At 38.0% G+C, this 12,235-nt stretch overlaps 1 protein-coding gene across 1 annotated transcript in view; it reads left to right on the plus strand.

The window, feature by feature from the left end:
• TPH2 (tryptophan hydroxylase 2) overlaps positions 1-3,814 on the plus strand; it is a 97,992-nt gene extending 94,178 nt beyond the window's left edge. Inside the window, exon 11 of the mRNA XM_003906783.4 lies at positions 80-3,814. Coding sequence (XP_003906832.1) covers positions 80-254 — 175 coding nt within the window. The 3' untranslated portion in view covers positions 255-3,814. The remainder of the gene's footprint in view (positions 1-79) is intronic.
• Positions 3,815-12,235: the final 8,421 nt, after the last annotated feature.

The raw sequence follows: 12,235 nt of genomic DNA on the forward strand, positions 1-12,235 counted from the left end.
TCTCTATTCCTTCCTTTTGTCTATCTCTTGTACAAATGAGGGTTGATCACATCTCTTTCTATTTCTGTTTATTCTGCAGGGACTTTGCAAAGTCAATTACCCGTCCCTTCTCAGTGTACTTCAATCCCTACACGCAGAGTATTGAAATTCTGAAAGACACCAGAAGTATTGAAAATGTGGTGCAGGACCTTCGCAGCGACTTGAACACAGTGTGTGATGCCTTAAACAAAATGAACCAATATCTGGGGATTTGATGCCTGGAACCAATGTTGTTGCCAGCATGATCTTTTTGCGGCTTAGCAGCAATTCCATCAGTGTCATATAACACAAATAACCTTCTGTGTCATGGCTTGGCTAATAAGCATACAATTCTGTATATCTATACCATCTTGTAACTCACTGTGTTAATATCTAAAACACCATAAGAAACCCAATGGCAGATAACCACTCATTGTATGAAAGAATGTAATATGTTTAAATGTCTTAAAAAGATTTGACATTCCTGCTTAGTCTCCTTAACCAAACTGCATCTACTTAAAATTCGTAAACAAATAGCCCTCTTACGAGTCTAACTTAAGCCCTTTTCTTTTTCAGATCTAAGCCTTTCCTCTGTGTTCGTTAGGTAAAATGAAAAAAGCAGTAAAGCTATTTCCATTTTCAACAGTATCAGTGTTTTCACAGCGTTATTTGATATAAACCCAGAATTGTAGGAAACTTCTCATCACAATAACAAAAGATTCAATATTCTGTTTCAAAAATTGTTGAGGTGATACAGCATTGGAATGATTCTTAGGTTGAATATTTACACAATGCAAGAAAAGACCTTTTTATAAATGGAATATGGAGGTTGCATTGACCTTGTAGAACCTGAGTTGTGGAAAGCTTCCTGAAGCATTTTGGAAGATAGTACTTTCAGAAAGGACATTAGGAAAGACTAAACAGTGGACAGTCAATCTTGGGACTATGAATTTTTTGCTGAAATAAAGTAAATTATCATGCTTAGGAGGTTAAACAATTTTTTTCTGGTCAGAGGAGAATAAAATCACAGAGCTATAAAGATCATCTCTGATTTCAGAGATGTGGAAATTGAGTCACAGAGAAGTTGTGATTTGCCTGAAGCAGCACAGTTAGTTGTGCGCTAGCATTCATCGTCCATTGCACTTTCCTTTTGTTTTCCTGATAAATTCGTCCTGGTGTGTGCATGTGTGAATATGTTATTGGAGATGGGAAATAATGCCTATCCAAACTAATGTTTATCAGTAAATAGAACTTGGTTTGTGGTCAAGGGTTGCCAACAGTATATTTGTTGTTTCCCCTCACAGCTGCACATCAGTCCAGATCTGTGGAAGGTTTTTCACTTTCCCAAAGTTTGGGCAACTTTGGGTAAACAGTAGTGACGCAGCACAAATTTTTGGTGGTCTTTGCAGTAAAAGATGACATTAAGTGGTTAAGTGAACAAATAGAAAACTGCTAAGAGTGAACGAATTTCTTCGGATTCCCTCACCGAACATAACTACTGTTCTTCTGATTCTGCATTTGGTAGTAAGGAACACTGGACTGGGGAAGGAGGGGGCAAGAAAAATTAGAGAAAAAAAAAATGATAAAATAACTTTTAGCAATTTAAAATATTTACTTGAGCAATTTCCAAAGATGTTCTTTTAGTAAGAAATTACATATAATTTTAAACTAATTCATACTCTTATATGGAGCCCACTAAGGGTCAGAAATCTTTGAACTAAATATATTCAGGAAGAACATGAGAAAGAGCTAAAAGACACATCAGGGAGAGATCAAACTAAAATGAAAACCCAGATGTTTGAGTGTTGGTTGTCTTAACTATTGAGGATCTTTTATCTCTGAAGCATTCTCAGAACAACTGAATTTTGAGAAATAATTTGGTGGATAGAATGTGAGAGTCACAAAATATAAACGCTATTCCGGGTGAAGGGAATAGTGCCTTGAAAAACTGGTGGTAGAGAAATGAGGAACAAGTTAAACCAAATTTAAAAGATCTAGATTGATCAAGCAGTCACAAATTTTGATAGTTTCATAGATCCATAAATATATAGCTTCTTATATCTTGCTTTGCTAACTTTAGATGACCCTGAATAAATTACTTATAAATTAGAATCCAGAATCATAATCCAGAATAGCATATCCACAAATTTTCAGAACTGGTTGCTGAATTTTCTCAGAGAAGAAAATTGCCTAAGAAATGCTCAGTGTCTGCCTTTGGTGTTATTTTCATAATTTGGTATTGCTTTAGACACAAGTCCTAGAGTCCTGTCATATATATATTCATTAAGAAACCCCTACAAGTAGCCATGAAGCTTCCCCCTCTAGTCGCATGAGATTAGAGCTTCTTAATTAAATATACTTGAGAGAAAATTATATTTAATTGTAAACAAATTCCCTCAACAAAAATAGCATTTGAGGTGTCTTCTGCTTGGCTTGTAGTGGAACCCAGTTTTCTAATATGTGCAAAATCTATCTTGTTTCAAAAATAGAAGAGTTACAAAGTAAATGGGCTTTCCCACAGAGCTTATATAGGTATCATACAAGGAAGTGGAATTACTTGATTCTTTTTAGATTTGTTCTCCATTTGGAATAGCAGTAACCGTGGTTTTCCCCCTGTGAAACAATGGAATCACGGTTTTCATTTGTTGTGAGCATTTAACATGCAAATGCCATTACAGCTAATGGTGGGAAAAATCCTATAAAATTTAATAGCCATCATAGGAAAAGTGTTGGCAGAAAAATTCCCTGTAAGGAAATAGTGTAACAAAATAATCACAGCCAGCTTCTTGTCATATTTGATACCTGCTCAGTGCAACCATTTATCTCAATTACGCTTCATAACCTAAAGCTAAATTAAATAGATCCAAGGGCAATTATAAATTTAAAGACACTTGCTCACTGTCATCTCACGGTGAGTTGTTACTTTATTATGGCTTTGCTGCTGACTTCTGTAATCAGCTAATCAGAAATCAACACAAAATTCCTGGCAGGACCAGGGTGCTTATGCGTCACACTTTGCAAAAGATAGCCAAAATCTGATTAGTCCAGTTTTATTCTTGAAACATTTTAGTCTATTATGAGTTAGAATAAGGCATACGGTATATTCTTGAATGTTCATTTTATTTGGCATAATAAAAGCATAATAGACTATTTATAAATTATACCTTTTAAGAGTGGGAAAATTTGACCTGAAATTTCTTCTTCTTCTTCTTTTTTTTTTTTCCACATTAGTGGTGAAAGTTGTGAGACTCGGGTTTCTGACTTAGTCTCATTTATTTACTGTGTAATTTACAAACGATGCTTTATGGGCATGATATATCTGTGCTTGTCTTGCTTGCTTATAGTAAATGGGCCTGAGCCTAATGATTGTGAAGTATTGCAACATTTACCAACATGAAAAGTCTGCAATGAGAAACAGTGTGTTTTAACGTGAAATCGAATAGAAATACAGAGTTTCATTTTCAAATGGAGTCATGGCTCGCATCACTTCATTTTCTTCATTCGAGAAGGAAAACATTAACACAAGATGTAGTTGTCCTCCAATTCATTTGATCTAATTTTCAGCTTCTAAAGAATCAAGCCCTGATGTTTATTCTCACAAACTTGTATTACTTACAATGAAGAAGAAAGCAGTCCAGAGTTTTCTGGTGTGTCTGAGTTTTTTTTTTTTCTTTTTGGAAAATGATTCTTATGCAAATTGTCATGTTCTGGGGAGAGTCAAGGGAATTAACAATGGGAGACTGCTTCTTGTAATATTAGATTTGCAAATGTTTGAAATAAAACCAGTTCTAGAACATAAAATGGTGATTCTTTATAATGCGACTTGGAGTTTCAAAACATTCATCCAGTTTCTTGGAACATGTCAGGCACAATATCAGCATTATTTTAGACACTGAGGATGTAGTGATGAATAAAGTAGAGGAAAGTTTATACCCACTTTGAATCTACCTTTTAGAGGGAGATACAGGCAAAACAAAACACAACAAAACAGATTAGTTGAAATCACAGCAAGTTCTATGAAGAAAATAATCAGGATGATTTGCTAAAGAGAAATGGGGAGATGGTGTCAGGGGGACTGGAAAGGCCTTTCTGAGCAGGTGGCATTTGACCACGAACCAGGGATGAGATGGAGCCAGGCCTGAAGAGGGGCATGGTTAGAGTGCTATCGGAAGAGGGAGCAAAAAGGACTGAAGGCTCCAAAGCAGAAATTGGGTTTATGTGTTTGAGGAAGAGACAGATTGTCAGTGGGTGGAATGGAATTATATAAGGGCAGCATGAAGGACAAGGATGAGATAATAATACAGGGTTCCACAAGAGCTCAGGTGCACTCTCTGTGCAGCGGAAGGTCAGCGGAGGGATGTAAGGAAGACAGTGACAAGATCTGATTTACATTTTTTTCTTTTTCTTTTTTCTTTTTTTTTTTTTATTATACTTTAAGTTCTAGGTTACATGTGCACAATGTGCAGGTTTGTTACATATGTATACATGTGCCATGTTGGTGTGCTGCATCCATTAACTCGACAAAAACAAGAAATGGGGAAAGGATTCCTTATTTAATAAATGGTGCTGGGAAAATTGGCTAGCCATTAGTTGATTTACATTTTTAAGAGCTTACTTAGGCTGCTCTGTGGGAAGGGAGTATAGTGGGGTTAAAGGGTGAGTGTGGGAATAAGAGTAGAAGTAGTGAAACCAATTAGGAGGCCATTGCAATATTGGGGATCTGCAAAATCAATATCTTACTTGATCATGGTGGATGTTGTTAAAAATAGTTGTATTTAAATAAGTTACAAAGTTAAGAGGATGGGTGCCATCAGATGAAAAACAGAAACTGGAATGAACTGTACCTGGGTTGATTCGCATTTGGCTGGAAAAGAAGGCGTCCAAACATACCCTGTGTCTTTCACAAATACTTAAACCTTCCTTTGACAAACATCATGTGAAACTTTTTCTGGCCAGTTTTTAAGGGAGAAAAAGCTAGAATGAAAAGCAAATGCATTTTTTTTTTCTTGTGACTCACAGATATTGACAACAGAAGCAAAAATGACACAGAAAATGAGGCATTATTGGTGAATGTTGGTGGTGCTGACATATAGGTTAATTCAGGGGGAAAAAAAACCCTCTCTTACCTCTAGGCAAACTGAATAGTTGTGTTCACTGTTCACTCTGCTATTTCTGTAGGAATAAGCCATATAAACGTTAGTGGATTAGTTAAGTCTATTTCCACTCTTCTCTCTGCCTCCCATCTCCCCAAATGCATAGTTCAGATATTCCAGAAAAGGTTCACCTGCTGTGATTTTGTCCTCTTTCCAAGAAGGATGGGTCTGGTGCAGCAGCTGGAAGTATATTTCCTTCTTTGGGAAGATTGCAGTGAGCCTGATGTTCAACCCAGGGGCATCTGTGGTTATGGTGCCTGCAAACAGCATTCTCATAATCCAGTCGATACAGTTTTTATAACTGAACAACAAAAACATCTGACAGATGTGGGCAGGGTAATTTGAAAGCTAGATGGCACAAAGAAATCAAGTTCATTTTCTGTCAAAATCAAATCTTTAAAAAACGGTACAGAACTAGTCCTTAGTTTACAGGTTGCGAAAGGCAATATTAATTATAGGTAGGTGGGAGGAAGTTCCTGGTCCCTCCTTCACTCCTAGATCTCTTGCAGTCTCCTTGTTTTTTAGCTTGTTCATTTCCATGGAACTAGCAAGATTGCTGATTCAGTAGGTCTATTATTCCCAAAGGTTTGCAAACCACTGAACACGTCTAATGTACAGCTTGCCCAATTTTAGCGAACAGCTAACTTCACAGACGCTAATGAGGCCAATTATTGGCAAGTGAATTTGAAGTGAAGAACACATTAGATTTGCCACTATAGCAGTTATTTGTTTATCAGGATTGATTGAGGCACGCTTTCTTTTGATCATTACATCTGATTGATCACTGCACATGGCATTATGAAAGAATGAGGTTTCCAAGTTAGATAGCTACTTGTAAGAAAAATCTCTACCTTGCAAGGACAGAACATGTTTCCCTATCCATTTCAGTGTGAAAGCCTAGCCATTAAATTGGAATGGATCCTAATTAGTCTCCTTGCAAATCTCTAAAACTTCTTGGTCTTTCCTGTTGAGCAGAACTTCAAAGAATCCTAAATTTCTCCCTTGCCCACGTAGAGTCAATATCAAAGAAAATAACTTGCACGGTATTACTGCTGAAAATGAGTGCAGACATAGCAATTCTGATTTGAAGTGGCATTGGAAAGTATAATTTGATTCACCCAGCCAAATGATTACTGAAGTACAGATCATCAGCATGGCCCACTCCAGGACATTTGAATTGGTGATGAGCTGACAGCTAATTGCCAGACTGAGTCTGCCTCTTGAGCTTCTGCCTGAGAACAGAGGGAAAAAGCCCCATAGCTCCTACAAACTCCTAACCTGGACGGATGCTATTTTTCCATGTTGGAAATATGTCTTTTAGGATGATTGTCTCTCTGATCATACCAGCCAGCTGTTGTTAGCCCAGTATCCATACCTTCGTTGTCCTATGACTGCACCATAGTTTTCCTTTTGTGAATCCTGTCCCTCGCTCTTATTCCTTATCTTGGGTGGGGCTGATTCCACTTCTCAGTTCTAGGGGTGGGCTTATGACCAGTGTTTAATCAGTGAGCTATTATATTCTTCTGGTCACAATGATTGGTTCATCGTTAGGCCAGGACCTGGGTTGGGCCAATTAAAGCCAAACCCTGGACTTTTCTGAAACCATTGAGAAAGAGGTGTGCTGCTTTCTCCTGTAATTTAAGGTGGTAGAAAGTGAGTCTGGAACTTCCATGGCCCACCAAATAGAGAATGCAAGGCCAAGAGTAAAAGATAGAGACGATGTCTTAGTGAGATTGTCAAGCTCACAGATTTAGCTGTGCATGTAGCTAGATGTACCTTTAGACTTTCTAGGTCCATGAGCTAATAAATGACCCCTCCTCTCTGCTCTCATTTTCCTGCATGCTATCACTGGCATCAAAAAAGTGCTAACATCCATGATGAAAGCAAGAGAGAAGGGGTAGAGGATTTTAGATTGCTTTCTTCACACTTTTCCTGTTGGTTCTGGGAATCACAACTTCCTGAAGAAGTACAGGCAAACCTCAGATATATTGTGTGTTTGGTTCCAGACCACTGCAATCAAACAAATATAGCAATAAAGTGAGTCACACAAATTATTTTGGTTTTGTTTTTTCAATGTATGTAAAAGTTATATTTATACTACACTGTAGTCTAGTAAGTATGCAATAGCATTATGTCTAAAAATGTAGATATCATAATTAAAAATACTTTATTACCAACAGATGCTAACAGTCATCTAAGCCTTCAGTGAATCATAATCTTTTTGCTGGTGGAAGGTCTTGCCTTGATGTTGATGGCTACTGACTGATCAGGGTGGTGGTTGCTGAAGGCTGGGGTGGCTGTAGCACATTCTTAAAATAAGACAACTGTAAAGTCTGCCATATTGATTGGCTTTTCCTGTTATGAAATATTTCTCTGTAGCATACTGTGCTGTTGATAGCATTTTACCCATGGTAGAACTTCTTTTAGAATTGGAGTCAATCCTCTTAAACCTTGCTCTTGATTTAAGAATTATGTTTATGAAATATTCTAAATCCTTTGTTGTCATTTCAAGAGCTCATAGCATATTCACCAAGAGTCAGGTACATCTCAAGAAAACACTTGCTTTGCTCATCCATAAAATGCAGTTCCTCATCTGTTCAAGTTTTATCATGACGTTGCAGCAATGTAGTTACATCCTAAGACTCCACTTCTAATTCTAATTCTCTTGTTATTTCCACCACATCTGAAGTTGCTTCCTCCACTGGAGTCTTGAATCCCTAAAAAGTCATCCATGAGGGCTGGAATCAACTTCTTCCATACTTCTCTTAATGTTGATATTTTGACCTCCTCCCATAAATCACAAATATACTTAATGACATCTAGAATACTAAATCCTTTCCAGAAGGTTTTCATTTACTTTGCCCAGATGTATCTGATAAATCACAATCTATGGCAGCAAGAGTCTTATGAAACATGTGCCTTAAATAATAAGACTTAAAAGTCAAAATTACTACTTGATACATGGGCTGCAGAATGAACATTGTATTAGCCAGCCTGAAAGCAATATTATTCCCTTGTATATCTTCATCAGAGCTCTTGGGTAACCAGGTACATTGTCAATGAGCAGTAGTATTTTGAAAGGAGTCTCTTTTTCTGAGCAGTAGGTCTCAACAATAGGCTTAAAATAGTCAGTAAATGATGCTATAAATAAATGCTCTTTCATCTAGGTTTTGTTACATTTCTACAGCACAGGTGGAGTAGAATTAGCATAAGTCTTAAGGGCCCTAGGATTTTTTGCAGTGGTTAATGAGCATTAGCTTCACCCTAACAGTCACCAGCTGTATAACAAAAGAGTCGGCTTGTCTTTTGAAGCTTTGACTTCTCCTCTCTAGCTGTGAAAATCCTACATGGAATTGTCTTCTGATAGAAGGCTATTTTGTCTACATGAAAAACCTGTGGTTGGTGTAGCTACCTTCATCCACAATCCTGGCTAGATCTGTATAACTCTGCTGCAGCTTCCCCCTCAGAACTTGTTGCTTCACTTGGCACTTCAATATGATGATGATGGCTCCTTTCCTTATATCTCATGAACCAACTTCTAGCTTCATACTTTTCTTTTGCACCTTCCTTACTTCATTCAGCCTCAAAAGAATTGAGCAGAGTTAGGACTTTGCTCTGGATTAGGCTCTGGCTTAAGGGAATGTTGTGGCTGGTTTGATCTTCTATCCAGACCACTCAAACTTTCTGCATAGCAGCAATAATGCTGTTTAACTTTCCTATCATTTGTGTATTCACTAGAGTAGAACTTTTAATTTCCTTCAAGAATATTTTCTTTGCATTCACTACTTGGTTAACTGGTACAAGAAGTTCAGCTTTTGGGTTATCTTGGTTTTTGATATGTCTTCCTCACTAAGCATAATCATTTCTAGCTTTGGATTGAAAGTGAGAGATGTATGACTCTTCCTTTCACTTGAACACTTAGAGGTCATTGTAGGGATATTAACTGACCTAATTTCAATAATGTTTTGTCTCAGCAAAGAGTAGATTTGAGGGTATGGAGAGAGATGGGAGAATGGCTGATTGGTGGGGCAGTCAGAGCACATATAACATTTATTGATTTAATTTGTCTTATGTGGGTGTGATTCATGGTGCCCCCAAACAATTACAATGCTAACACCAAAGATCACTGATCAGAGATCACCATAACATATAATGATAATAAAAATGTTTGAAAGATTGCAAGAATCACCAAGATGTGACACAGAGACAGGAAGTGAAGACATATTGTTGGAAAAATGGTGCTGATAGGCTTGTTCGATGTAGGGTTGCCACAAACCTTCAATTTGTAAAAAATGTACTATTTGTGAAGTGTAATACAGTGAAGTGCAATGAAATATGGTGTGTCTGTACTATTTGTGTCTTTTCGTCCTTCCTATGCTACAGAAATATGGGTTATCTGACCTGTTTATACTCCTCTAATGTTGGGAGTGGTGGGACTTGATTCCAGGGAGATGTGGCCAGCAAAATTGCTCAACGGAAGTATTAGATTCCAGGTGACAACTTGAGATTCATTCTGTAGGTCACTCACTGGTTTGTTCTATGGAAAAAGAAAACTGAAGTGAATTCAACTTGTGATGGGAGGCAGCTTAGATAACTGGATAAGACTTTTGCTGTCTCAGTTTTTCACTGTAACTCTTAGGATGATCTGGTTTTCAGTAGGATGATCTGGTTTTCATTAGGCACCTTTAAATAAAACTTGTTTCCCAGAGCATAGGAGAGAGAACATGGGCATTGACATCATGTAAACAGAAGTACGAATTCTGGTATCTCTACTTACTGGGTGATCACTACAGAATTATTGACACTTTTGGGGTTTCATTTTAGTTGTCTGAAAAATAGGAATGAAAATACCTCATTTATAGACTTATCATGATTATTATACATATAATTGAACTGTGGTAAGTGGGCTCTGAGCCATTCCACAGTTGTCTTTCTTGGAAAAACTGAAATACAGGGCATAGTGGTTGGTGGGTGTTATGTTCTAGTCACCAGACCATCTACTAAAAGGAAGGCCAAATCAATCCCCTCTATATTAGAGGTACTGCGTTCCCAAGGCTTCATTTCACAAAGCAATTGCTTAAGTTGTCTCTGACTAAAATAAACTCCTGGTCAGAGGGAACAAATTAGGTCCAGAATATAAATGTATATTATTTGCAGAGCAGGAAAGAGAAATGCTAAGTAAAAACAGGAAATTGGAATATTATGTGTTGAGAGAGCAATTCCTTTCATCCTTGCAGCTAATGGGCTGAGCAAAAGTGAACAATTTGTTTCATGTGATGATTCGCTAATACTAACTGACAAGGTTTCCATTTCTAAGTACCATTCCACATTCAGCTGCTTGTTTTGTAGTGCAGTAGTGCAATTATCCATCTTTTGCATTGCATAAACAGAATGGCTCAAATGTATGTGAGGAATACCCATAACTGCTTAAGTCCTTCCTGTTAAAAAAAGGAACAAGGGAAAGGCAATATGGAAAGTCTCCTACTTTCCTTAAAGTAACCATCTGTTTCTTTGTGATGTCCTCTTTGCTGGAGAATTCACTTTTAGAAAAATATCCTAATATGGGAAGGGGAACAATGGTTGGGTTCATTTTCCCTTTGAGCTTTATTTTTCTCTTCATTTTATCTTTGTTGTAAACAACATTGAAAGGAGCACTAATTCTAACCATCAGCCTAGACACAGAGCAATTATGCTTGTGGCTTGCCTGTATATGGGGAACCAGGGTAGGCCTTGGGAGAGCTGACATGTGACAGCCTACCTCATTTCAGTAGGGTTTATAATTAAAGACTGGTTCAGTTTTAGCTTCATTTTCCATTTCCTACATTTATTTTGTTGACTTTCATTTTTGTATCATCTGTATAATTTGGGTTTGCTTGGCAAACTAAAGGGAGCTTCATTGTATGTGGCTCACAGAATCCAAGAGCAGGGATGTGGTGGTCTTCAAAAGGAATGAGAGCTGGGAACTGAGAAGATTTCAGAATTTTCTCTCTGCCTCTACTATGCCTTCTCTGCACATGTGTTTCACTCTACCGTCTGTGGCTTTCTTTTCTTCTTTCTTCTCTGCAGATGGGATTTTTTGCTTACCCATATACATGATGGGATATGGTGACTTTATAACTTCTGAGTTACAGGTTATAGTTTTAGAAAAAGACAGACTCATTGCCTCTGATTTCAAATTCCAAAATCTTGGGAAAGGGAATCTGATAGATCCAGTATGGGTCAGCTGTCCATTCCTGGTCCAGTTTACTATGGCCAGCACAGAAGGGTAAAGTGACTTAGATATGACTGCAGAGACCCTCACCTGTGGGTAGGGAGGCTCTCCGGGAAGCAGATGGGCTGGACAGAAATCTGAATAGATCTTTAGAGTCCAGACTACAACCATTGGCCCTTTTGGAAATCACCATGCCTAACAGAGCTTGTCCTTGGGTCCTAAATGATCAGACTAAAGGGGTTCAATTTATGAACCCCTTTTGGATTTGCTGGCTCTTCATCCAAATATTCTAGTTTTTAGAATGGTTAAAGTGAACTTATACTACAGGTAAACCACCTTTAGCCCATCCATTCTTTCCTTCTCCCTTTTCCTCTCCCTTTCCCTAATGTCATCTCAAATGCAGGCTGGAAATGCTTCTGGGGGGACTCTTATGGTAAATTGGTGGCTGAAGAGGAGGAATGATGCAAACAGGAGGAGCATCAAGAGAGATAGGAGGCTTAGCAAAGTGTGGTCCCAGCAGCCCGAGGAGAAGGACTTTAAACAAAGGTTAAGGAACTATGGACTGTGCAAAACTGAGACTATGGTCTCTCCAGAGGTGTTGGTGGAGACCCTGGGCACTGGGCATAATGATGAGCAAAGCTGGACAAGTTCCATGCTTGTGGAGTATGTGTTCCTACAGAGATTCTTGCCTTACTCTGGGAGTGGTCTTTTTCTTGTTTTTAAGAAGTAGGTAGATTTTATTGCAGCCTGGTTTCTATCAAGATACTATCAGAAAAATAGGCTGACACAACAGATCTAAATCTCATTTGACTAGCTAGATGTCATATATGTGAAAGGTTTGTGGTACCCACAG

The sequence above is a fragment of the Papio anubis genome, chromosome 9 (genome assembly GCF_008728515.1).
Source record: "Papio anubis isolate 15944 chromosome 9, Panubis1.0, whole genome shotgun sequence".
Lineage (NCBI taxonomy): Eukaryota > Metazoa > Chordata > Mammalia > Primates > Cercopithecidae > Papio > Papio anubis.